The sequence below is a fragment of the Fringilla coelebs genome, assembly GCF_963513975.1.
Source record: "Fringilla coelebs genome assembly, chromosome: 16".
Taxonomy (NCBI): Eukaryota; Metazoa; Chordata; class Aves; order Passeriformes; family Fringillidae; genus Fringilla; species Fringilla coelebs.
The window spans coordinates 9890197-9918167 of NC_140042.1; the positions used below are offsets into that span (position 1 = coordinate 9890197).

At 37.9% G+C, this 27971-nt stretch overlaps 1 protein-coding gene across 2 annotated transcripts; it reads left to right on the forward strand.

Moving 5' to 3' along the window:
• The first annotated feature begins 35 nt into the window (after positions 1-35).
• Positions 36-27915, forward strand: ZC3H7A (zinc finger CCCH-type containing 7A). Of its 2 annotated transcripts, XM_084216838.1 has the most exons (23): positions 36-160; positions 6380-6483; positions 7669-7708; positions 8455-8652; positions 9192-9350; positions 10961-11041; positions 11128-11169; positions 11999-12026; positions 12536-12816; positions 14506-14713; positions 15688-15752; positions 16445-16637; positions 18272-18433; positions 19088-19284; positions 19522-19619; positions 20645-20826; positions 21388-21464; positions 22015-22148; positions 22543-22648; positions 23108-23216; positions 24066-24199; positions 24537-24700; positions 25960-27915. In XM_084216838.1, the coding sequence occupies exons 2-23, from the start codon at positions 6416-6418 to the stop codon at positions 26147-26149; spliced, it is 2916 nt and encodes a 971-aa protein (XP_084072964.1). In that variant the 5' UTR covers positions 36-160; positions 6380-6415; the 3' UTR covers positions 26150-27915. The 2 variants fall into 2 exon arrangements, 1 of the variants encoding a protein (XP_084072964.1); XR_014616569.1 differs by lacking the exon at positions 25960-27915 and having other exon boundaries at positions 24050-24199; positions 24537-24675.
• Positions 27916-27971: the final 56 nt, after the last annotated feature.

The following is a 27971-nucleotide window of genomic DNA, read 5'->3' on the forward strand; positions in this document are numbered from 1 at the left end:
CGCGGCCTCCCGGCAGCAGGGGGCGCGCGGGGGCGGCGGCGCTGCGCGGGCGGCGCGGAGGAGGCGCTGCCGCCGCTCTCCGTGTCGTTATCGCCGTCGCCGCCGTCGCGCCCGTCCCGTCGGCCCCGCCTCCCGCTGCGCTCCCGCGGCCTCACAGCAGGTACGGGCGGGGGGAGGGACAGACACACCGCATCCCGGTGCCCCCGCGGCACCCCCCCGCCCGAGGAAGGAGTGCCCAGACGCGGCCGGCCCTGTTGCCGTTCCGCCCCGCTCCCGGCGCGGGGAGCCGGTCCCGCCCGTCCCTTCCCACGCCGCGGGGCCGCCGCTCCCCGCCGAGGTGGAGCCGCGGGGTCGCCGCGCCCCTCCCGCCGGGGTCGCGTGTCGTCCCGGCCGTGGCCGCTGTCAGTCCCGCCGGAGCCGCGGCCGGGCCGGGCCGGGCCCCCCGGAGGGCTCTCCCCGGCTGCCGGAGCCGCTGGGCGCGAACAAAGGCGGCGGGCGGGCGCGGCGCGCTGGGGCAGCACAACCCGCGGTTAGGAGCTCTCCTGTTGCGCCGTGACTGGAACAAACCCCGCAGAGCGCTGACAGTGGCCGCGCCGGGGCCCGTCCTCTGCCCGCGTCCCCCCGGGAGGAGGGTTTGGGGCTTTCCGCGCTAACAGGTGCGCGGTGACCTCTGCCGTTCCTCCAGCCCGGGGACGGTGCCAGTGCGCCGTGCCTTCGGTGTGTCCGGGCAGCTCCGGCAGGCAGCGCTGGAAGAGTTTTGTTACGGAAAGTCAGAACTGTCTTGCAGGAAGTGGGAGAGAAACCCCAAACTAACCCCACAACCAAAACCAGCAACGATACTCGAATATTGTCCATTGTAGTGACCAAAATCGAGTATCAAAGTTTATCTTGGTTTAAATCCTGTTGATAAATCTGGATTTGTTGGTAAGATGCTTTTCCTGTGGTTAGGTTTTTGGATCTGTTCTTTACTGAAGTATTTGAGAGAACTGTAAACCGAAGTCTTCAAGCTCTGCTTTTTAATCTCCTAGGGAAGTGAAATGACTTCATAGAGCCTTTTTGTTCTCTCCTGTTTTTAACATGGATTTTAAAAAAAAGTAGCAAAGCCGTGAAAATAGAAAATGAATCTTGAAAACTATCTTATTATTTTGTGGATAGGGAAGAAGTGGGAGAAGATGCAACTAAATACCGAAGGTAAATAAAGAGTGGGAAATTAAGAGGTCTTACATTACTGCTATATGTTCTATTTTCTTTTATTCAGATATTTTATTTTTGTTACAGTCAAGTTCATTTTTTAGAAACAAAAGGTGGAACTGCATTATGTCTGTGTTAGGTGGTTTTTTGAGCTGACATAACAGAATTCTGTGACTGTGGCCAGAAGTACTAGATTAAGCAGCGAAGTTAACTTGGGACTATTGAAATGTGTGTTGTGTGATATGTTTCCTGTTTCTCTCCCAGCATCTTGCATGTTTGAAATGTCTCATATAACAGCTCAATGGTGTGTAAACATGAACATAAACTCTTTTGTGCTTTTGCTGTCTGAGGAACACATTTGTTTTGTACAGATTTTGTATTAAGGTTTCTATCTTCCCTTCCTTATTTTGATGCCACTCCAAGTCTGATGAGCAGTTTACAATCTCTGTAAGGCATGCTTTAGTTTGCACTGTAGTTTATTATCTGTAATTATGCTTTTAATCTGTCAGATGACTGGGCTGGGCAATAAAATGGCTCTGACAAGTCTGCTTTCTGGCAAGGCTTATTCTGTGACAGCATGTGCTCGATGTCCAGCTGGGTCCTTGGCTGGGCTGGAGCTGGGGGTGCTGGAGATGTTTGTGTGGGTGGCATCTCTTGGGGAAGCAATTTGGGTGTAGCTGCGTGCGTGTCACTTCTCACTTGGCTCTATCGAGGTAGAGTTCTGCTTTCCTGTGCCCCTGGGGTGGGAATTACACCTATGTAGCTTTTAGATCCAAATGCCTGAATGCTTTGTGCTTGTTGCTGCTGCTAGTGGTGCAGGAGGTAGGAGCAGAGATAGGCTTTTGCTTCTAGTAGGTGAGAGGGATTTATATTGCCTGCCTCAATCATATCTTCACTCCTGCTGTTCTGTTTCAGTCTTGCTCTTCTCTTTGTAGTATTCCCTTTATTCTAGGATATAACTTCTCTCATCTGGAGTACAGTTTTCCTATATGGAAACAGTGGTGAACTGTTGTTGGTGTTGTTTTATACACAAGCTTCTGGTTTCACAGATTCTGACCAAAGTTTTGACATACGATGGTGTAGATGATGAGTTCATTTCTGTCAGAATTGAGGGGGAGAAGGTTGGTGCTAGGATACAGAAGGTGTGATTTTATTCACCAATGCAGCTGAACCACTGAGGCTGCTAGAGATCTATCAGCTGCAGTAATGACAAAATTTTCAATGTGCTTTTTACTGTATAGAAATTTGAGATTCCTGTCACCCAGTAAATGTGTAAATAGTGAACTCAGTGATACATAGCAGGAGGATATGCTCCTGTAATTTAAAAGAACACATCTATACGCTCTCCTTGCTTTGTAAATTTTAGTTCTGTGGAGAGAGAAGTGAAACAAGGATCACTGACTTCCAGTTGTTTTCAGCATTTAGGCCTGAAGGTGCAGAGAATACTTAATTGAAGTATTTATAATAGCCAGAGCCATAAATATCTACAACAGACAATAACAGAATTACTTGGTCAGCTGACGGTCATTAATTCCCAGAGGGAGTAGTTCTGGTCCCCAAATGATGTTATGCATTTTCACAGCGTTCTCCATTCATCTCTAAAGAAGCAATGTGCAAAACTCTGTGCAAGAGGAGAAAGGATCAGTCCTTCCCAGTTCCCTGTCCTGTGAGACTGAATTTTTGTCTGGGGGAGCTTCTGTGCACGGCAGACTGTAGGTAGTTGTTCTCTGGTCCTGCAGTTTAGAAATGGAAAGGCTCAATTCTCTCTAGTTTTACACAGTGGGACTTTCCTTTTTACAATAGCCAAGGCCTATATTCTTTCTACAGAAAAACTCAATTTCTGCATTCTCTGTGAATTTGTTCACTTGTGTTCCAGAGATTTGCTTTGCAGACATAGTCTAGCAATTGTACTCGACACCCTTGTGCCTGAATATGGCACTTGGTATATGCTAGATAATGGGAATGTCCTTTAAAATGTACCTTGAATGCCTTGAAGTGCTAAAATACAGAAAAGAAAAAAACTATCTTGCCATGTGCTGGAAGGAAGGCAAATAACCAGTAAGAGCCATAAGTGGCTTGTGAAAGAGAGAAGTGGAGGTGTTCCTGCCTGCCTGCACTGGCACAGACCTGTTGTCCTTCCTATCTGCTGCTTGTATGGGTGCACCAGCATCTGTCAGAAAAGGTGTCACTGGCTCCTGGCAGAGTCCTTTCTGTCACTTGGCTTCTGCTTCTGAGAAACAGGATGAGTTAAAAGCCTGTGATGAAGATAAACCAGGATAAATTGTTCTTTAAAATCTCTGGGCAGCTTTTTTTTTCTTTACTACATTTAGTAAATTGAGCTTGTATAGCTCAATTCTCTCATAGCAGCAGTCATAGAAATACTGCATTTAATGCAACAATTAGTTCTTCCTGTGATGTTAATTAGTGATACATTAGTCTGCTTTTTTTTCCAGCTCTCGTACTATTTTTTTCTTTATTTTTGGTCGTTTCTCTCAGTGACTTGCACAAAGAATAAAACAAAAGTACAGGCTTTGCTTTTCTTGTAATTTTTCCAGCAACACGCAACATTTAGACTGTTTAAATGTATGTATGTACATAAGTTTATTTTTCTTTAAATTCAGTCCCTGCAGATGGGGAAGGGCTGTAGCTATATAGGTAGGGGTTTCATCTTGCAAAGTGGATGGATAACATTAAAAGTCAAGACATGATTGTCATTTGCCTTGTATATAACTGAGTCTTAACATGTTTCTGGTTGCTTCAGAGGATATAAGGAAAATTTGGGGGGAAGAGATACTGTTAAAGGTGCTATCTGAAATTTTTTTAAATCCTCTGTGAAATCATCAAATATTGGAGCAATTTGATTGTCAGAGTATTCTAAGAAAAGATAATCTTTGCCTGAATATCTTGTGGATGCAAATGAGCAGGAATAAAATAGAAAACTGCTTTGAATAATAAATTTCAGCGCTCACATATGTTCATCATTTGCTAGCTATTCTTATGTATGCAATGCCAGTTTGTAACATTTCCATTAACTTTATTGTTGTGGAGAAATGGGGGCTGCACATCCTCAAGTTCAATATATCATTCTTTAATGTTCTGTTAGGGGTGATAAATAAATGCAGGTGTCACTATGTTGGACTTTGCTTGTGTCATTGCAAGTTGGGGTGGAATACTGGGATTTCTTAATATTAGTAAAGCTCATTTTAATTTTGCCCAGATTGTGGCATATGCAAGACTCTTGTGTGGCAAGGTATTACATTGTCAGCTGTTAATTTGCAGGACTAAAATGTGTTTTTCAAAGCTTACTTCTGAGGGAAACGTGCTACTATTCCTACTTTTTTGGTTAGTGTGATAATTTCTTAGTCTTACAAGACTTTGTTTGAATTCTAAAACCTAATCAATGAGTGAGTACATAAAAACTATTCAAGTAAAATGCTTTTAGACATTTACATTTTAATTGCTTCATGGGTACACTCTTATTTATTAAAACCTTTATCATATAGCAAAAGCATAGTATGTATTATTAATTTATGGAAGAAAAGATGATGCATAAAATGACATGAAAAACAGTTAATTCCTCTCTGGAAAGTAGATTACTGAGGACTTTTTATATACCCAAGCAAGCAGTAGCTGAGAAATTCCTGTTAGTGAACTGTGAGAGCTGTGCATGATATTTATCTAAAGATTGAGTTTTAGTTTCATGCTTTTTTTTAAAGCTTGCACTTTCTGAGGTCACAGTGGGAAGTGAAGTGAAATGGGGACCTTGGAGTGCTTCCAATAATTTGTTTAGTGACCTTAAGAAAAATTACTCATTTTTATGCTCATTTTAGGAATGTATTACAATTGGAATAACTAGTAATGACTGGAAGTAGTCTGGACTTCATACATTCCTTTAAGGGGCTTTGAAAAGATTTGTAAACATTATTGGACCTGAAGATTCTTCAATCTGTTTCCTTATTCCAAATCATCAGAGAAAGTAGGGTATCTTCTGCAGCGTGTTTCTGTCCTCAGTTGGGTTTTTTTGGAGTTTGCTAGGGGTTAGTTTGTTTCTCATTTTACTTTGCTTTCATTCTTCTGCCACTGATGTGAAATGGCAACCTGGCACAAAATACTGGCTTTTTTTAACTTAGTTTCAAGGCGAACAGAATTGTACTGCATGTAGTTCAGGTTTTTTTAACTATAAATTCCTACAAAAAGTAATTTTCTTCACAAAACATACACAGTTCCTCTAGCAAAAAGGCTTTTTCTGAACTTAAATATTTTCAGACTAAAACTTTGTTCTACTGGTCGTTTTTTGGAAAAATAAGTTGTATTCTTCAATCACAATTTGGCATAGCCAAGTACATGGCCTTATATTGAAGGTTTTGCAGATCATTTTAGCTTTTTAACTTGAGCATTTGTAAATCTAGTCAATTAAAGACATAAACTGAAAAAAAAAATCAGTGATTGAAACAAATTGAATTGAAATGTCAAGCTGATGATGTGTAATAAATGGAATTGAAATGTCAGGCTGATGATGTGGAGTTACCTTGAAGTAGTTGAGTTTTTCAAGTGAAGTAGGTAGTCTTTGCTGCTGGTAAAGTGTCCATGGTTTTCCCCTTGGCTGACTGGTTGATATTAATAAAGCAGTAGTGTTTGCTTCTAATTTCACCTTAGTGCTTGGGGGATGATGAGATGCTGTAGAACTTTATAGTAGTTTTCTCATCAGTTTGGTTTTTATTAATAAATATACCAGGATCTTGAGTTTATTTCCACTTCAACAAGCAAATAAAAGAAGTGTAAAGCTCTTGCAAGGGGACAGTGTGGAACTGCAGCTCAGTTTGGCAGTAATCCCTGAAAAGATGGGCTTGTAGCTTGGTGCAGTTACACTGACAGGACTCTGCATCCTCTGGAGGAAGTGAGTGGAAACCAAAGATTAATTAGAAGCTGGAAGAAGGGTTCTCAGCAGAAATGTTGAATATTGTCTAACTGGGTACTGATGGGGGGAATGTTGGTTGTGACCTGGGGCTTCTCTCTCTGTTGCTTTGGGTCCTTCAGCTGTGACAGGAGTTTCTGCAGTGGTCTCTGAAGCCTGGTGCAGAATCATCTTTGTACAATGGACTTAGTGTTGGTGTGAGAGTGGATCCTTCTGGGCTAGATGCACACTGAAACTCATTATAACAGCCATTTATCTCTCTTCCTTTTTGAGGAGTGGCATATCCGAAAAGTGGATGTTCAGGATAACATGTCCAATGTCTCGGAAGAGAGAAGCACTAGACAACAGGACATTAAGAAAGGACTCCAGTTTATAGAGTATGATTTTGTGGTTTTTATTCTTGTATTTTCATTTACATGTTTTACATATTTCTATGAGATGGATGGTTCTGGGAAAGACCTTTTGTGTTTTTCCTCAGAATATTTGCTAGCACTAACATGTTAAACAGGGAGCAGCTTTGAAGAAAAGACAGCACTTCTCTTTGTTCCTAAACAGAGCAATTGCATGGTGAGAGGTTATTTCTTTCCTGCTTTTGAGGAAAAAATAGCATTTTATCTTTTTTTGTGGGTAGAAAATGTTGGTAGCCTGATAATCTACCTTAAGAATAACTACACCTAAAACTAGGTTGCTACTGAAAGGGATGGGTTTGCTCACCACTACCTAAATGTTTTAACTTTCTGGAGCTAAAATTTAAGCTATTGAGAAATCATCTGAGTATTTAATTTTCATTTGGGTCAATGCCAACTTTTTTTGAAGATCCTGGCTATCTTAAAATAATTTTGAAAATTTATACTTGTTCACTGCTCATATATGGCATTCTTAGAAAATAAAAACAAACAAAAAATCAACCAACCAACCAACAAAAAACACAACCAAACTTTACCCCCCAAACTCCTGACCATTTAAAAATGGGTATAAAAGCAGAATCTCAGTTAACCTTTATGCAGAAGGATAGGATTTCTGCTTTTCTTCCTGGAAATGTAGAAGTAAAGGCCTCCTTTCTGTCCTAGAGAAAATCTCTCTTGCATGTCATACAGAAGGACTCTTAAAATTCCTCTTGTGTCATTGGTATGACTTAATTAGAATTGATGCGAGTTTTTAATAGATAATTTGTCATTTTATAGTACTTACTAGAAGATTGCAGTTCTCCTCATCTATAACATGGCTCTGCAGAGGAGAGGAGAGGAAGGATTGCTCTTAAACAAAGAACAGTGATGTCTAAAATTCTCAAAGCATTCAAAACCTTAATGCATTTTGAACAGCAGAGTTCAGATTGACCGTGTAACTTCAAAAGAACGTAAGCCATTAATAGTAAGAAAGCTCAGTTTTTAATCAAAACTCATCTACAGCACTTTTCCTTGTTCAGTGCAGGCTATGGGCAATATTCAGAGATTTGCCTGTTGCAGAAGCAAGGCTGCTTTTACTAAGAACCAGCATTCCTCAGTGTGATTGTCTTTTAAGCAATATGTATAATAAGTGAAGATTGTAATTTTTTTTTCTAGATCCACTTTGCCCTATCCAGGGACACAAGAACAATATGAGGTAATGAAATGACTTTTTAATTTCCAGACTGTATTATTATAATTAATCTTGGTTTTAGTCATCATTTAGGTGATGATATAATATGAATGGTAATTTAAAAGTCTCAAAATTGAAACTGGACAACTACTAACATTATGATACAGGTATTCAGATATTTGGGTGTCCTGAATTTATTCATACAGCAGTTGAGATGAAGTATTTCTCTGCTGGTATTGTGGATGAATTTGGGGCATTAATTGAGTAAAACAATGTGCTATTCTGAGTAAAGCTCAGAGTAGCAGAGCAAAAGTGAAATAAAAGGATTTCAGTCACAGAAACCTCAGAACATGTTTTATTTCTGTATGTGTTATGATTTTGCATAATTTTGGCTCGTATTTTCAGACTTACCTTTTTAGTTCTTTTTCCGGTGGGAGGTGATTTCATTGGATTTGAGAACATATAAGATAAAAATTCTGCCATTCACATTTTGATGAAAAAACCCTTTTTGCAAAGCAGCTTTTGTGTTCTCCTGCTTTGTCAGTTGCTATGGCTGCTGCTTGCTGAAAGAATATATGGAAAATATATATACATCTTTGAGATGGTCTTGGAAAAATGTCAGAAGAAAAACACTTATGTAGACAAAAGTTTTGCATTTCACTCCGATTTCATGAAGTTACAAGTACAAATTTTCTATTTAAAATTTTCCTTGGGAGTATGGAAGATAAACAAGAACTGCTGTCGATGAGTTTTTCTTTTCTTTGTTGCAGTTGTTTATACGAGATCTTGTTAGAAATCTTTTTCATGAAGGAAATGATGTGTATCGAGAAGGTGATTGGAGAGGATCACTGAGTCATTATACAGAAGCTATAAACATAGCTGATTATGCTAATTCAGAAGAAATCCATGTTTCTGATGATGTTTTAGAGAAGCTGCATGTGAACAGGATCGCCTGTTATTCAAATATGGTAAGCTTCTGTTTAAACTAGCATTTCTCCAGAACAGGATGCAAACAGGGTATGAAGACACAGAGTCTAGTGAGTGAAAAGCTTTTGATTGCAGTTTGAAGATCGACATGTTTCAAATCATCTCTTTGGCACGTTCTTGAAAAGCTTTTTACATGTATAATTGAGGTATTTTAGTTACTAATACTAGAAATAACGTAAAAGAGTCAGACTGGGCTTGGAATTTGATGGAATCGAATTTTTATCCATTTACACTGCTGACTGCACTGAGTTGGCTGCTTTTGCTTTCTCTGTGGAACAAGGTGGCTCTTGGGAAAGAGCTACATTTTCTTTGTGACTGTTACTGGATTTTACGTAATGATGGCACTGCTTGTTTTTGGTTGCCTAATTTGGTGACTTAGCAAAACTTACAAATGCACTGTGCAGTGGCCTTGGTGAGTGTTGATAGTGTTTCAATACCTTCATCCAATGCAGTTCAAATTCACTATTTCCATGATAATAGTTCTGATTAGTGGCTTTTTTTTCCTCTTTTCTCCTCCTAGGGTTTGCATGAAAAAGTTCTAGAGGACTGTGAGATAGCATTAAGATTGAATGAAAACAATTTCAGAGCTCTCTATCGCAAAGCCAAAGCTTTGAATGAACTGGGAAGCTATAAGAAGGCTTATGATGCTGTAGCAAAATGTTCTCTTGCTGTGCCACAGGTGGGTAAATTGTATATTGGTGATTATTTTTAAAGTTTTGAAACATACACTTATTTCAAGACCAAGGTTGTTTCTTCTGGTTTGGGGGTTTTTAATGCAATAAAATATTTTTTATTCCTCTAAGCATTATTTTTTCTTGTGGAAGTACAGACTGGGGGAAGAGATTACAGTCCCCAAGCTCAGTTTGTTTTGTTAACTTTTAGCAGAAGAAATGCAGCAGGGGTCAAGTGCCATGAACGTTTGCAATAAGCACTGAATTAATTGTTAAAAATTCTCTATGATGTGAAGAGAATCCCACCATAATTATAATATACATTTATTCTTTTGATAACTGCATTTTAGCTTTTCAAGTATTTAGTAACATTGCTACCAGTGCATTGTTCTCTCTGTGAATCACTTGCTGTGCATCCTGAATCTTGGGCTCTGTATGTATTAGCAGGCACTGGGTGGTGTAGGAGATGATCTGTAGACTGAAATGCTGGTCCTGAGGATCTGCATTCCATGATTGTTTGTGTAGTTGGGTTGTGGTTTTTTATTTGTTTGGGTTTTTTAGGAGCTGGAGTGCATCAGTTGCATTCCTGCAGGGCTTTAGTTATATGCAAACCCAGTTTGGTTCTCTGGGACCCTTCATAATGCTGTGAGTGAGGATGGTTAAGAGATTTCACTCCAGAAATGCATTCCTGATTTGAACTTTCATGCTTATGGAATCTTTACATGCATTGCTCAAAATAGACTGATCACAGGATAAAATACTGACTTGCTGCATCAAAACTACAGTGAGACACTAGACAAAGTGTTGGGCATAGGTTTGCCTCTTGATAGAGAGAAGGTCTCAGTTGTGTTTCCAAAGACATAAACAGTTCATCTGAATGTGTAACTTTGGACTTTGGATCCTCACTTTGCACCTCCAGATCTGAATGTTTTTGCTTAAGGTTAATATGCCTTTATGTAAGTTTTATAAATAGCTTTTTCTAGCTGTAGGACGTGATCTGAATAATAAATCTTAAAATATTTTAAATAGGTAGTTATAACTGTAGGACAGAGGGAAATATAATGACATTTTTAATTCTAATAGTATGATGCAATGCCTCCCAAAATACAGAGTGCTCATTAAATATTCATCAGTGTCATGTACTAGCTCATATGCTGATCAGGAATATGGTTCTCAATTTGTGTAAAAGCAAAACAACAAAATCAGCCCCCATCCCCTTAAGGAGCAAATGCCCTCCTCAAATAAACAAACAAAAAATGCCCACCCACAAAAAAAACCCCAAAAACCAAACCAAACCAAAAAAACCCCCAGAAAATGACAAAAAAAACCCCCAACAAAACACTTATTGAATTTCTCTGGCTTTGGGAAGCCTTTATATTATTTAAATCCAGATAAAAGGAGAAGGAAGATACTGTCCATTTTCTGTCAACATAGTTTTTGCTTGAGGGTAGCTGTATTTTCAGATATAGGTTTCAGGTCTGTGTTTGTGAAAGAATAAAGCTGCATTTTCAGACATGCTGCATGTGGGGATCTTGCAGAATACAGACTGAGATATAAACAGATGTCTTTGCTTGATGACAGTACATGTAAATTATGAAATTTTATTTATGTCTTTTAGGATGAAAGTGTGATTAAGCTTACTCAAGAACTAGCTCAAAAACTAGGGTTAAAAATAAGGAAAGCATATGTTAGAGCAAAGGTAAGATTTTATTTTAACAAATTTTGCTAAGGTTTCCCTCTTTTGATACCAAATTTGTATTTAATGAAAGTATCTTTTCTTTGTAGCCACCATCATCAAATTCAGTTTCTAGTGATGTATCAACTCAGGTAAGGTTTTACATGTTCCAAGAGCAAGCTGCCTGTAAACTACAGGGAATAATTGTTTCATAATTTCATGATGATAAAGGGACAGTGGTGCAGTTGACATTTTGTATTAGAGGCTGTTATTTGGGACTTTGGGGTTCTGTTCTGTTCTGTTTTGCTGGACATGTATGGCAGACTAGGACATGAGATTATTATTTGAGTTATCTTTGTTGAATAAATGTTAGCTAAAAGATTCAATCCAGTGCAATGCATATATGTATTTTTCATGTCCTGAGGCAAGAGTGGAGTTATTGGATTTATTTTTTATTTTATTTAGTTGACAATTTTCAAACTGAAGGGTGCTGGGATAAAATCTCTTTCACTTTATATGCATTTATCCAAATTTGACCTTCATTAGCAACTGAACTTGCATTTATCTTGCTCTTTGTATTGTGTCTGAATAGCAGTAGTGAAGAGGAGTTCATCTTTATCTTACAAACTTCTTTCACAGGAATATAGACAATTTAGCTGTAAAGGGATGAAGAAATGAAGGAACAGTTCATTTAAGATATCATTTAGACTTTTTCATTCCCTCAAGTGTCACTCTTGCTTTGGTTGGTTGGTTGCAAATTTTTAGTGATACCGTCAGTGGAATTCAGTCTGCAAATGGATACTTTATCAAAAAAAAAAACCAAAAACCAAAACAATTGACATTTACATTACATTAGACTTTGTAAATTTGAGATTTTGTAGAACCTAAATTTGAGAGGGCTTACATTCTTTGTCTGTAAATATGTATTTGAAAAATTTTAATGGCTCTTGTGGCTGAGAGGTATTTTTTTCTCATTTACAGAATTCTTCTGTAGAAGATATTGAGTTAGGTGAGTCTTGTGTTACATTACTAATGCTAGGGAGCTAGATATGCCACACATATCTCATTGTATTTGGAAAATTTGGATGAAAATTCATCTGGTCATTTGAAAGTACTGGGGTAAATTTTGATCTGTTTATCTCTAAAACTGCATATTTCAGTGGCTGAGCAGATTTCACTTTGGCCTCCTCAACCTGATATGTTTGTAACTGCTCCTGTAGTGATTATCTCCATACTGTCCTCTTTAGCTTGAAAAAATAGGGAGGGGAGAATATGCCAAAGATTTAATAAAGTATCAGATCTGCAACTTTTTCTTTCTGTTTTAGCTTGAGTAATAAATAAACATTGAGATGAAGATACACATAATTTGGAAGCTGAAAACATTTAGTGGGGTTTTGCTTAAACATTCTTCACATATCTTCACTCTCTCACCCTCCACACTGTCAGGGTAAAAATAATTCAAGAACTTCTCACATCTTTGAACAAAGGTTCCAGTCATTCCCATCTTACCTATTTCAGATTTATCTGACCAGAAACAAGAGATGGTTTCTGCTGCTTCTTCATCAAACTTTGTTTCTGAAGTGTCTAAAGTGTCACCAGTACCTGTACCACCTTTACCTACTGTTATGCCTCTTCAGATGGAAAAGGTTCCTTTGCCTTCTACAGTGTTGGCAAATGGAGGGAACGTTTCTTTCTCTATGCCAGAAGCATGTTTAGATTGTGGAGATGGAGATATAATTATCGGAGAAGAACTTGATGAGTTACTTGATTCTGTGCCTGATCCAGATGAAAGTGTAATGGTAAGACTTTTTTGTCTGTTTTCTTTCTTGAACGATTCTCTTTAGGAGTGGGATCTCATATTTTTATCAGGTGGGCTAGTGCTGATGTTAGTTACCTTTCCTAGTTACATTGAGCTGTCTTTGGGCATAGTCAGGTTGGTTTTTTTTTCAGGTTCAGATTCTTCTAAATGTGGCTGTAAAGATAGCAGGACTACTACTACTACTACTTCAGAAATACTGTTATGTTACTACCAGTGCTACTTAGAGGAAGTACTGTGAAAAGTGAATTTCGACATTTGAAGTCTGGGCTAGTGTGGTTTTTTGGGAGGTTTTTTGTGCAAATTAACCCTCTTAGAACATGAACAGTGTGTTGGAATGCTCGCCCTTTAGGTGTAGAAACTATAGTTAAACATAAGCAGAGTAGTACTTGGGCTGTGGCCTTCTAGGATGGTCACTGGTATCTCTGCAATCAGAACTTTGTCCAGGTCCACCACCTGGCTGAACAGAAATAGACCACTGTGAGTCTGACTTTTTGTATTTTTAGAAGAGATATTAGAGAAATGCAGTTCTATGAAGTGTTGTTCCTACTTACACCCTTATGCCAGACCTAGAGCAGACTGTGAAGCCTCCAGAGTTCTGCAGTTAGTCAAAATGAGAGCTCTGATTGATGAGCAGAGATGTCTGAACCTATTACCAAGGTTACTGACTCCCTGCTCTGGCCCTGCCAGTCATTTGGAGTATTTATTTTGTATTGCATTCGTATTGCAGTGTTAAATGAGGCTGTGGCACATTCAGTTCTGCAGTTATGATTTTAATTCCTCATTCAATTCTGATTTACAGTTGCAAATCTTTAAATCAAAAATGCTTGAGTTTCTGATTTTCTATTTTATGCACTTCGTGTTTTAGAAAATATGTCAGAAATAGAGAAAGTAATTATTTTTAAGAGATCCTAGGATGTTTGCCATAGTGAAAGCCAGGGGAAATACAGTCTTCCAGGAGAGACTGCAGTCTCATGGAATGTAGAATTGAGTGAGCTGTACTGAGTGAATTGCAGACTGATAGCTGGGGGAACGTGGAGTTTCCCAGTGGGCAGACTCTGTGCAGACCTACTCACTCAACATCCAGAAAAGGAGGGAGCTCCTTGGGGTGGCAGGAAGGGAGGGGAAACTCCCCCACTTGGTATGTCCTTAACAGAAATCTACAGAAGGATATGTTACTTTCGGTGGGAGGAAGGAATGTGACCTGGCCTTTGCAGAACGTGTTAGCGTTTGATTGGATCTGAGGACTTACCTCAAAGCCAGCCCAGACCTCTTTTGCTGTACTACAGTTTGAATTACATTCTCTTTCTTTAGAAACAAATCCCATTGATAATCTGACTCTTCCTACTCTTCCCTGGTGTCTATGTTTTTAACATAATTTGGAAATTCAACCACAATCCAATGGATAAAAAAATCCAGATCTCTTACTAACTTAGTAATTGTCTGGTAACTGAACCTTTAAATGTTTGATCAGTGGGTAATGCCTTGAAGCTGGGGCATTGTTTAGGGCTTGGTTACTGCAGCTCTGTGGTGTACCTGTCGTTGATGTTTTTCAGGATGTTTACAAAAACTTTGCAGAAACTTGACTAAAAGAAATGCTGTGGCAGATTATGCTCTTGAGGCCTTTCTTGCTTGGTCTGAACGTTCTTTTTTAATTAATTCTTTTTTCCAGCAAACTACAGGAGCCAGAGGACCCATTCCTGCAGGGAGTGTAGCTCCTAGTGTACCTTTCTCTGCCTCTTTGTTGGGGACACTGCCAGTTACTGCAGGATTTGTTCCTTCAGCTTCTCTTTCAGAAATCTTTTCACAGCCTTTGGCTTCGTCACTGGAAAACTTCTGTTCACCATTAAGCACTTTTTCAATCAGTGACCCAAAAAGAGGTAAGAAATGAGTCTTAATATGTAACCTTTTATGATTATGAGAGTTGTGCATGAGCCAAGTGGTTTTTCGTTTTAACAAATTTGTTTTCACAGCTATTAGTTATATTTACCACATAACATTTGAGCTGTGCTAATAGTTTTTTGAGCATTGGTTGTATATAAGAACTCATAAATAAAGCCTTTGTTTCCTTGGGGTCTGCATAAGCATACTCCAAGCTCCCTCTGTTAGTTTTTCTGTATCCATTATGTAAATTTATTTGTTTCAGGTGAATAAGTGAATAAGTTTAAAGAAGAAATACTGTTCCCTCAAACTTTTTTTTTTTTTTAAACAATCTTGCTCTTACAGCTTAAACTATTTGTCATGATTTGGCAATAAACAAGAATTCTAAAAGGGTAATGTAACTGTGTACTCTGAAAAGGTACCAGCTTGGATTCAAACTGCACAGACTATAATTATGTAGTGAAATCAGGTATGTGAAATAACAAGATACAAGTAAGAAACTAGAAAAGATAAAATAGAGTTTTGTCTTTAATTATCAGTGTTACAGGACTATGCTGGCTTTGGAACACAGCCAGATTTACAAAATAAAATAAAAAGTTGAAGAATCCTGTTACCCCTCTCTCATCTCCTCATTTTTTCATAGTCAGATATTGTTTATCTTGCTGCCCTTTTTGTACTGAACAAGTATTTTCATGTTGCTTCAGTATCTGCCTGTGAATCTGCCTTCAGTATCTCCAGTACTGCTGGTGGTACCAGGTGTATACTTTGAAGATGATTGCCTAATAACTTTTCAGCCCAGATGTTTACAAGGGCCTTTTACATAATTTTTAAAAAAACTTATTGTAGCAAACAAAAAAAAATTGGTGTTTGTTAAAAAACCCAAACCTCTGATATTTCTCAGGAATGATAAATTATTTTTTGCATGGGATATTCTTGACAACTCATTTAATTAAACATCTTTTTATTCCTTTAGACATCTCAAGTTCAGCTTCTAGAGATGGAACACCAACACTTAACAGCAATAATTCCCCATTGTTTGTACGTATTTTTCATGTTTTTGCTCACACCTGTTCAGATGTTATCACCTTGGCGGCTTTACACAGATCTGCATTTTTACAGCTGAAGTTTCTATTTTTAGAAATATAGCACTTCTACCATTAAAAGTAGGTTCTGGCTGTGAGAACTTACAGGAATGGTAACAAAAGAAAGAATTTACGGAGGTTGCTTTATGTATGCAGATTTTGACTGATGTCACAACCATTATTCTATTTTGAGGAACTTGCTGTAAAATACTTTTGAATTGTAAAATAACTAATATTAAATCCCTTATGATCTGAGTACCAAACACTAGGCATCTGAAGAACTGTCCTAGTACAGGAACAGAGCAGATGCCACTGTGTGTCTGAGGATCTGTCTGCTGTCTGTGTTGCAGTCGTGCTGTGCATTTTCAGTCACACTGCTGGCACTGATTGCATGGGGAAGGGTGGCATGAAGGATTGCATCCTCAGGAGCCAGGAGGGAGTAACAATTAGCTTCACAAAGGCTGCTGTTCTGCCTGTACCTGTGTGGCTCTTGTTTTATGCTGTGTATGTGGCCTTTGTAAAATCTCCACGTCCCTTCTGTGTTTGAAGTTCATTATTATGGCTATGAAGAAAAATTTCAGTAGGTTAAATTTTAATTGTAGATAAATACATTCTATGTATCAAGTAAAATATGCTTTCTTTCAACAGATAAATGGTCCTAGTAGTTTGTTTGGGTCCGAAAATTACATGGGAATTGCAGGCCAAACTAGAAATGACTTTTCCAATGTTTTTAGCAGTACAACTGCTAATATTCCTGTATCTCCGGCACTGGCGGGAAGGAACCCACTGGAAGGCACACATGAGCTAAGACAGGCCTGCCAGTTATGTTTTGTCAAAAAAGGTAAGGAGCTATTGGACTTTATGGGATTTTTTTTTCTTTTAATTTAAAAGCATACATTTAAAATATTCATGTTCCTAATTTAACACTGTTGGCTTCTAAATCATGTTAATCCTGACTTGTTCTTTGCAGATGGAGCACGATCTTATGATTGGTGAAATATTTCAAGCACTGTTTTATCTTCTTTCCTCTTGTCTTTATTTCTTGTCCTAATAGATTTCTTGATTTCTAAACCCAGCACAAATCACCCCACGCTTTCCCTGTGTGTAAGGTCATTCACATTCTGTATCCCCTTTCCTCCCAAACCCCAGGGTACTGTGAAGAATGACACCTTTGCTCAAGACTAAATAAAACTTGCAATACTCTGTCTGATTGGCCATGGGGAATTGAACTGCAGTTCAAAGTACCTGGTAACCTTCACATCCCATCTGTTTTATTGTTCTTTCAAACTAATTCTAAATCATAATCATGAGGCTTCCAAGCCTTAGTAATAATTAACTTCCCTGTAGTGACTTGAAGGAGCTTAACCAGTATTGGTCATTAATATAACTAATCTTTTAGGCCTGAGCTGTTGCTGTTAAACAGAGCCATATTTTAAAGGCAATAGCTTCTATTAAAACTAATCTTAAAAATAAGCATTGTGTTTGAAGTTACAGGTATCATTGATATTGATATACTAATAAAAAATTGTATTGAGACCTATAGGGGATGACTATTGTACCCTTAAGAACTTCTATACTAGTTTAAAATTATTTTTACTAGAAAAACCAAAAAGTGATGTTTGAAAAACCATAGAACATGTTCTGCTAAAGCTGGAGCTATAACATATTGGTGAGAGTACTTAGCATGTTCCTAGCTTCCCTTTTTGTGTCAATGCATCTGCTTCCTCTGTTTCTTTCCATCTCTATCAAAGCCTTTAAGTGTCTCCTGCTTTTACTGCCTTTTGAAATTGGACTGTTCCATCATCTTCTTGTCCAGAGGAAACTGGGTCATGCTCTTGTTTTTCAGTCTCACAAATAGCAAAATTCACTGAGCCGTGCTCATGTTCAGATGCTCTTCCTGGTGTCTTCATTTAGTACCATCCTAAAGAGAGAGTTTGAAGCTAGGTGTATTTTTGTTTCCAAAATCACAAAGTTCTGGGATTGGCATTTATTGTTTTGTCATGTGTGAACTTCCTACTGAGTGTGCTTTGTCCCTGAACACAGTACCTCTCCTAATAAAATAAATGTTGAAGGTTTAGAGAGTAATTTACTGATCACTGGAATTCACCTGCATTGACTTACTATCCACAAGCAATTTAAGTTTCAAACTAGTGTTGTTGGAATGGATACTTTGTAATTTGAAGAACTGCAGCAATTTGCTGACCCCGAGAAACCTTCCCTCCCCAAATATAAAATAACTTGTGGGTTTTTTTCTTGCTGAGGCTGTCTTTTGTAAGTGTTTGGGTTTTTTTTTTCTATTTTGCTCAACGTGGTGATTAATGACTTTTGGTTCTTCAGAGCTGCTGGTGCAAGTAGGAATTCAGTACAATGTGTTTGTGTACTTTGCTTTTGGGCTTCTGTGCTGGTGTGTGTATGGACATGTTCATGTTTGATGCAATTTATGCCAATACAAGCAATTTTCTGTGATTGTTTCAGGTCCTAAATTATTGGATTATGCTTACCATCCCAATTTAGAACATAAATGTAAGAAGGATATTTTAATTGGCAGAATAAAAAACTCTGAAGATAAATCATGGAAAAAAATACGTCCAAGACCAACAAAGACACAGTATGTGGGACCATATCATATATGTAAAGGTAGGTGTTACAGAGGGTAACCTGCTAATGCCTATGCTCAAAGTAATACAATCTAGCTTTTCCATAGTGAAGTATTGAAGGAATTTTTATTTATGCTTATGGGAGGTGGAGAAGGAAGTTTTGGATTGTTTATAATTTCAAAGGCTGTAAGGAGATCCATATCTTGACCACAAATATGATTATTTAGAGAACAGGCTGTGTACTTCTGTACTGTTCCCCATCAGGAATAATTTTGCTTTTGAGTGTTGGATGATTACTGTTAAACACAGCAAAAAAGAAGCATTTTTGTTAGACTTTTGCAATGTGAACCTCTAATTAAGATGTAAGCAAGGTGACTTGTGGGTTAATGAGCAGCTTTATTTGAGCAGAGGGTATTCTGGGTTCTTGGCATCATTGCCCTAGATTAGTGCAGGATAGTTGATAAAGGTGTGCATTAGCTGTTTTGAGGAGTTTGACATTTTCACCAAGTCATTCAGCATAGTGTTTTGCTTCTGTTAGATTTAAATGACAAATTTATAACAGATCTCTGCGACTTCTTTATTAAAAGTATGATATAGTGGATATATTAAAACTGATATACTGGATAATTTTAAGATGAATTTCCAAAAAAAAAGTTGTGTAAAAGCAATGCCATGTTTGATGCTGTCCTTTGAGATGTGGCTGCTGAGGAGGAATGCAGGTACCCAGGCCACTGCACGTTTGCCTACTGCCAAGAGGAGATCGATGTGTGGACGCTGGAGCGCAAGGGAGCCTTCAGCAGAGAAGCCCTTTTTGGAGGACCTGGGAAGATCAACTTGACTGTGTCCCAACTTCTTCAAGAATACCACGGATTATTTATGTTTCTTTGTGAGGTGCTGCTTCATTTCTCATAACACAATAAAAATGGTAATAGATAATATTAAAATATGTGGAAAAACATGCTTTGGTTCGTGCATGACAATTTTGTAACTTTTGAAACAGATTTCAGTAATTTTCTGGCTACCTTTAGATTAGAGACTAAATGCAGTATCTGTTAAAATCTTTAGGGTAAGGTATATTTTTAACTGTCTAAAATATATACCGTAAAATTATTTGTCTTTCTATTCCAGAAATGTTTTGATCACAAGCCCAGAATAATAAGCAAAAGGAACAAGGATAACTCATCTTCTTGTTCTCACCCTGCTATGCATGACTTTGAAGATAACAAGTATGTTTGAAATACCATCTCTATAAGTTGCAATTTAAAAGCAAGGGCAGTTTTTAAAACTGACTTTCATTTCTTCCCTGTTGGTCAACTTCTCTTCCCTGCTGACTGTTATGCTTTAGGCAAGACAGACTTAAAGAGCAAGGTTTGACAAATGTAACCAAGTTAAAGTGAGCTATTTCTTTATCAGTTATTCAAAATGAGTGGTGTCTGCCCTCATCTTTGAATGTTATGGGATTTGGTTCAGGTTGTTCAGGTTGATTTGGTTCAGCTTACCTACCTTGTGAGCTGTATTGCTGTAAATAGATGTGTAATGTTAAATTAAAACAGGAACTTCTAAGTTGCTCTTTCTTTGAAATGTTTTGCTTATTTTGCTGTAGTTTTAACTCAGGCTTACCTTAATTGCAGTGTACAAAATAGTCCTAAGGACCACAGTCCTTATTAACTTAGTTGATAAAAAAAGTATGAGAAGTATCTTTAATTATTCTTGGGAAGTTCAAAAAGTTTTTAGTGTTGTAATAGTATAAAATAAGTTTTGGAGAATTAAGAGACTTTTGTCTTTGTATGATGTAAAAGTAAGTGGGAGCATTGGAATTGCTTTGTTTCTATTGCAGTTCCCTGTATTGAGGAAGCACTGCTGCTACAAGAGCTAGGCTGTTACTGTTCTGCATCACCTCTTCCTTAAATGGTGCTCTGTATATATTCCTTTATAGTACGTGGGGTAGTAATTAGGTCAGGTTATATACTTGAAAGTGGGCATGATCTGCTTTCCTTCTTTGAAACCAGTGATCCAGCTGGATTGAATTCAGTAATGCTTTGCAGAAGAGGGACTCTGGGTTCCCAAGAGAACTGTTTGGTGCTGTTTCGAGGCTGTGTAAACACACTAAACAATGCTTAGATGTGACCTCCTTCTGGGAACTTTCCTGACTTTTGGATTTCAAGTAAATGTGTTTAAAGAATATTTGAACAAGCTGTGGTGAAGGATGGTGATTTTAAAGAATATCTAAAACTGACTGTTTTCAAAACAGGTGCCTTGTCCACATTTTGCGAGAGACTATGGTGAAGTATTCCAAAATCCGCCCCTTCCAAGTTCGGTGTCAGCTTGACCTGTGCAGACATGAGGTGCACTATGGCTGCTTACGAGAGGATAAATGCTTTTATGCTCACAGTCTGGTAGAGCTTAAAGTCTGGATAATGCAAAAAGAATCAGGTATGTTTAGTAAAATGCTCATTTTACTTTTCACTGTATTGCCAGTCCTTCCTTTTCTTGACTACCTCTGAAATTAGCAGCTTGGGATCAGTGCAGAAAGCAAGCAGGAGCAACCTGGTTCGTGTCCGCTTGCATTTTGGAGAGGGACATACAGTGTAGGTTTTATAATTACATTGGCATTAGAGCTCTAGTACATTAGATTTACATACTGAAAGATGCACCTTAACTGATGTGAGTAGTCTGTAACTTAAAAACCTTGTATGCTTTCCATTGGGATGATACGGGCAACATTTCTGGTTTGGATGCCCTCACAATGTTCTTAAATGTGTGTGTATTTGTGTGTATGGACATGACATCGTATCTGTGATGTAAGTGCATATCATGTATATCTATCACATGTGTGTGAATACTTACACAATACAGAAAAAGAAAAATGGATCAAAGCCTTGGGGCTTCAGTAGCATTCCAGATTGAGCCTGTCTGTAAGGCTGCAACAGTCATAAAGACTGTTTACCTTCCTTTCCCTTGCAACAGTCAAAGACTGTTTCCCTTCCTTTACAGGTATTTCACATGATACTATAGTTCAAGAATCAAAGAAGTACTGGCAGAACATGGAAGCTAGTGCACATGGATCACAGGTATTTTCACTTTTCCATTCAACTAATTTTGCAGTGACTGTGGTAATAATACTTTTTTTAATGTGTTTATATAATGTAGCTTATTTTAGAAATTACTTTTTTAATGATTTCCAAATCTCTTTCATTGTATAGGCTTTCTTCAGCTTACTCAGGCTAAAATGCCTGCTCTGCTGTTGTGCAACTCCTTTTTTGCTTTGCTTGTTCTGTCCCAGGTGGAACATAAAATGTAAATATAAGTTCCAAGTCAGCTGCTCTTGGGCAATTAATTATCTTTTCAATATGTAGTGCTTTTATGTGTTTAGTTTTGTACATATTATCACAACTTCAGGGTACATATACCTAAATCAGAAAAGAGTTCAATAAAAAAATGCATTTGTTTAGAAGTGTCTAGTTTGAAATGACAAGGTGAGCTATTTACAAGGCATGCAGTGTAATATCTGCTTCCCAACATGTATTGAAATCTCTGCCATAGAGGGTAATTAATAAATATGTATAGATATCTTTGCAGATAAAAAAATACCTTTTATTGTTGTTATTTTTTTTGCGTAAGATTCTTGGGAACCAAATGAAATATGGATCACTTAATTTGAAGATGAAGTTTGTTTGTGGGCAGTGCTGGAGAAATGGTCAAGTCAGTGAGCCAGACAGAAACAAAAAATACTGTAGTGCAAAGGCAAGACACCCGTAAGTAAGATCAAACAGTGAAAATTCTACTGTTTTGTCAGCCATTTAAAACCTCTTTTGGGAAGCTGTTGCTTCTTAGGAAAGAGTCATACAAGGAATTAAAAAAAAATAAACATACTGAAGTAGAACAGGGTTATCTCTTTGTGGTATGCTAATAATTGGTACTGAGAGAACACTTTGATGGCTACCAAAGTGTGTTTTGGTTTTGGAAGGTTTTTTTTTTATTATGAGTTTTGGTCAAGTTTCTATAGAACTTGATTAAATCTTAAATACATGGTGAAAGCTTTAAAAATAGACTATCTGAGCTTTCCTGGTTCTGCTTTTGTGCAGAAATTGTGTTGGTTTTGGTTTTTTTTAATAGTGTTTTCTTTGATTGAATGCTTGTGGTTTCCAGATGGAGCAAAGATCGCCGTGTGGTGCTGGTAATGTCTAATGAACGTAAGAAGTGGATGACCATTCGTCCTCTGCCTGCAAAGAAACAAGTGCCTCTGCAGTTTGATGTATGTTAACCTAAAACTAATGTTTTGGTTAAGAAAAGAGATAATAGTCACTGGAAAACACTAGCAATTGGGCTGGTTTCATCAGAAATTCCCATGGGAGTTGGTGGGAAAATGTTCATAGTGTTTCTACAATGTTCAGACTTAGGAAAGCACTGATCTCATGTTACTACTGAAGTCCTTACTTGTCAGTGGAAATAAATATTTCTGAAATTATTTATACATATCTGGGGTCTGGTAGTGTGGTAGGAGGCAAAAAGCACTCATAGTACTTGCTTCCAGCAGTTCTCTTTTTCTAGCTATAAATGAGGTTTTTTGTAAAATAAATATTTTATCTTTCACATTATATAAATGTTTGACTGGGAGGGGAAACACTATCCAAGACTGAAAAAAAATTTTAAAATTCTACTAGCATCCATTCTGCTTTATATTCTTAAGGATTTCTTTAAATTCATGTTCCAGTTGTGCAATCATATTGCTTCAGGCAAGAAATGTCAGTATGATGGAAACTGCTCATTTGCTCACAGTCCTGAGGAGAGAGAGATGTGGACCTATATGAAGGAGAACAGCAGTAAGTAGAAGAGCAAATCTAACGTGTTGTAAATCCAACTGTTCTGCTTTTCGTTCTTGTACTTCAATTACTTTTTAATCTAATTTCTTTCATTATCTCTTGTAGTAAACCTTGCAGGTGCCCTTGTCTTTGAATCTAAATAAACCCAGACCAGGCATTCAAAAATAGTATTAAATAAAAATAGCTGTAGTGTGTATTCAGTGCTTGATGGATTTTCTAACAATAAAGTAGTCTGTGTTGTTTTTTTAGGTGTCTTAGAAATATTGATCCTTGCAGCAATGTTGGTTGGTGTTTGTGCTGCCATGTGCACACACATGGATTCATGGAATTACATATGGAGGAAACTATTTGCAGAACAATGCCTCCAGTGTATTTACTGGGAATTGCCATTCACTTTTTGTGGCTGACTTTACTATCCCATCAGTATTACTGGGGAGAAAGCATCAAGAATCAGAAGTAATAAATGACATAAATGATCAGATCATGGTCTGCAAGAAAGCAAACCAAATTTACCAAAAGCTGTAGCACACATGAGATTAGTTCTTTGAAATTCAGTATTGATATGCAGCAGCAGAGTTGCTGTCTGTACTTTGGGTGCCCATTCAGAAACTTGTAATCTCTTGCTGTCCCCTCAAGAGGCACAGAGAGCTTTTGGTAAGTAGCCAGAGATGCCTCTTCCCCTGGCTCTTAATCTCTGAACTGTGTTACTGTCAACATTTGTTTCCTTCCCTTTTTACTTCTTAGAAAAGGTGGGGACTGAATTATGCTCATAAACTCAGTCATTTATCTAGTGTTCTCAAACTCTTGCCTTAATTGCTAATTACTTATTTTAGCTTCTGCTCTCATTAGTTCAAGACTTGGAGCAGTTGTATGACATATGGCTAAAAACTCAAAAACCAGAAAAAGGAGATGATACGGCTGCTCAGGCAAGCAGAGAAAATGGGAAGCAAATTCATATGCCAACTGACTATGCTGAAGTTACAGTAAGTAATCATGGGGATGATCCAAATCCAAGCATATGGGGGTTTGTTGGGCTTTTTTGTTTTTTCCCAGTCAGTAACTTAGATTGTTTCCCTTGTTTCCTTGGTGCTTCCTTAGACCATAGATAACTATACTAAATGTAACTGACACTGTACATCAGTTCTTCTAAAGCCAGTGGAGATCATAAACTTTAGGTGATTTTTTAAATAATTGTGGCAGTTTAGGTAAAGAATATCCCACTGGCCAACATAAAGAAAACATTCAAAATGTATTAGGAGAAGTTCTGTCCTTACAGCATTGAATTTGCAATGTTTTGTTTTCAAATTCCTTGTAAAACAGGTGGATTTTCATTGTTGGATGTGTGGGAAGAACTGTAATAGTGAGAAGCAGTGGCAGGGTCACATTTCTTCTGAAAAGCATAAGGAGAAGGTTTTCCACACTGAGGATGATCAGAACTGCTGGCAGCATCGCTTTCCAACTGGATATTTTAGCATTTGTGATAGGTATGTCTTTTGTAAGATGGCAAAAATGCTGAAAAATGACAGTTGATCGTTTAAATAATTAAGGCAGTTACTAGTTCTGACAAAGTTTCCAGTATTTCTTGATTTGCATACATCTTTCAACAAGGAATTAAGTAATTAACAGTATTTTAACATGACAGAGTGACAAAGAGTAACAAGGTGCCTAAGTTTGGAACCAGATTAACTGCCTGTGTGATGTTAATGAATTGCAAGTTCATTGCAGCTGTGTGAAGTGAATACTGTTGGTATTATTACAAGTTTCCTTAGGCATCTGCGTATTAATTAGAGCCCAAGAACAGCTGGACAGTGATACTGGAGCTTTATGGCAAGTAGAAATATTGTTAGCATTAAACCAAATTTGTTAAAATTGAGTAGTTGTAACTAGAAATTATTTATGAATAGGTGAAAGAGGACTTCCAAGATCTGTTGGTTTTTCCCAGAACTGGTTGTATGTTTTCCTGCTCCCTTTAATTCTTAAGTGCAGCCTGTTTTCCTAACTTCATTAGATTTTTTTTTTTTTTTGGTAAATATTTTCTAAATTCCTTCTACTGTTGGAATCCTTTTGGAAGGCTAAAAACTTTGGAATCGAGCATTCTGGAGTTTAAGGTTCAGTTTGCTGGTGCGGATGCCTTTGTTACTCCATTTTCAGCTGAAGATTTTGAGTGTCTTGGAGATCTTGAGAAACTGCATAGCAGAGAAAGCAAGTTATTTTTCATTTGCAGTCTCTGCATGGAAACTTACATATCCCTTTACTAAATTTTTAAGTAGCATTCTAAATGTGTTTGCTTTGAACATAACAGACCTTGGATATGCAGCATAAAGTGAATACAAACTGGCATATTAAGGTGCTCTGAGTTTTCTAACCTCAAATTTAGTTTAAAAGGGTAATTAATTAGTTGGATTTTTTAAAAAATAGTTTAGCTTAGTGAGTTAAATGATGAGGTATTCATTAACATGATGAGCTTGATGATTTCAAGCATTAAGTGTCTCAGTCTAAGTAGGAACATGAAGACTAGAAAGAAAAGAGCCATCTGTTGTCCTCTGCATATATTTGTCAGCTGGGAAACAAAAATACAATCAAATGCTAAACAGAGTTAGTGTCATCTAACTTTTCAAAGTATATACTCCAGTTTTGTTTTTTTTTTAGCCTTACTATGCAGTTTATTTGAAAAACATAACCTGAAGAAAAGTAGTGATCATGGTAATTCTGTGAAAACACTGTTCAAAATCTATCTTAACAGATATATGGCTGGTACTTGCACTGAAGGAAACAACTGTAAATTTGCCCATGGAAATGCTGAACTCCGTGAGTGGGAAGAACGAAGACAAGTTTTAAGAATGAAACTCAGCAAAGCAAGAAAAGACCACTTGATTGCTCCCAGTGATAATGACTTTGGAAAATATAGTTTTTTGTTTAAAGATTTAAACTAATACAGAGATGACACATACATGTTATCAGCTGGAAGCATAAACCAGAAAATTTGACAATAATCAAAAGCATGTGACAGAAAAGCTGCAGGTTTTCTGCTTTTATTGGCATACATTGTTCCTCCTGAACAGCAAAGTATGGTAGATTTAGGGGGATGGAGCAGACCTGTCTATGCTCTCATGAAACAGAGTGGTGATTAAAAAAATCTGAAGTATTATGTGCTTACTCACCTCCTGTTGGACAGAAAGTTAGGAAATAGAAGGGGGGAAAAGTGGTTATAATATCTAGGAAGCCCCCTAGTCTCAGACCTTCAGTTGAAAAACTTTAAGGTATCAAGGTATTGCAAAAGAGAGTGTTAGTGGGCTAAGAAAATGATGGATGAAAATTCTTCAGATCTTTTAATGGAGAGGATTTGTTTAAAACAAAGTTTGCTACTTATCTATATGTAGGTTGCTAAAAATGATTTTCTTATTAAAGATTTTAAACAAAATAACCATTTAACTACAATATACGTTGAATGGGTATTTTTTCTCTATTTGTATGTTTCAATATAATTTACTGAAAAAGGATCTTGAGAGGAAAAAAGTATTAATTTTTGAAAATGAAGTAGTTAAAATTCTGTTTCTTGGTCTTTGCTGTTTAAATGATGATTTTGAAAGATTACACTTGTATGTCAGTATTGTGTATTATTGTATGGACTAATGTTGCCTGTAATAAAGAGAACTTTACACAAAGCTGTTTTCTGCATGTAGCCTCTCAGGATTGAGATTTTGTAAAAACAATAATTTGCCAGTTAGCAAAAGCTTGAGCACCTGTAGCTAAACATTCACTGAGTTGGTATTTGTGTCGCTAGTGGCTCGTTTGCAGTTCTGTATTGTCATTAGCTCATGGCATCACTAAAGTAACAGAAATGGCCAGTAAGTTGTGATATAGGCAAGCAGTTTGGAGCAACGTCGTGCTGGGACATGTTTTCAGCCCTGGACACGGACATGAACCACTGCCTCAGCTGCATGGTGGATGGTGCTTCCCACTGCCTTTCCTGCAGAGCACAGGAAATGGAAAACAAGTTGGAGGTTGAGGTGACTCCTGACTGCTGAGCCTTTGGGCTTTCCAGTTACTGGAGCTTCTGTTGTGTTTTGGCTTCTCTGCAGATCCTGCATTCTACTTTCTTTGTGTTTGCTTATTTCCTTTTTTTCCCCCCCCAACTAAGTTTCTTTCAGCCATTCATTCAAAATAACTAAAACTAGGTTTCTTCTTCCCTCCCTCCTTCTCCCCACCCGGTACTTTTCTCTGTTCCTGGCTGACCTTACATAATTCAAAGAGCTTTAACAATGACCTCAGTAGTTCGAACATAGTCATTGGGCATACATTGGCTATGTAAAAAGTGTTGAACCAAAGTTCAGTGATAACCCATACGTGACATGGATGCTGTGTCCCTTTCACAAAAGCACAACAAACTTGAAACCAACACCCTATGTGTGCTTCAGACTTAGTTTGGGGCTCTTTGAAGTGACTGCTCCTCCCGGGCTGGGCTGCAGGACACTGGAGTAGGAGTAGCTTGGTGCTTGAAATGCCACCTGCTGCAGTGCTGATTTTTTACATTGTAATACAAAGTGAGTGTGAGACAGAGTACTGTGGACACTGTTATTTGTGTGACAAAACCTGATTGTATCGTGTGCCTTTCTGAATTGTTTTCTCAATTATATGCTTTCACTGTTTAATGTAAGTGCTCTGTAAATCATTGGAAGTAATTCTAGACAAAACTAAACATGACATCCTTGTTCTCTAAGGCCGGTGTGAAATCTTTCCTGCTGCGGGGTGGGG

Bases quoted from the DNA above. Each gene is read 5' to 3' on its own strand.
- ZC3H7A (XM_084216838.1), top strand. From the start codon at position 6,416: ATGTCCAATGTCTCGGAAGAGAGAAGCACTAGACAACAGGACATTAAG. The intron at 15,753-16,444 runs GTACGTATTTTT...TTCTTTCAACAG, and splicing joins GCAATAATTCCCCATTGTTT to ATAAATGGTCCTAGTAGTTT. The intron at 19,620-20,644 runs GTATGTTTGAAA...TTTTCAAAACAG, and splicing joins CATGACTTTGAAGATAACAA to GTGCCTTGTCCACATTTTGC.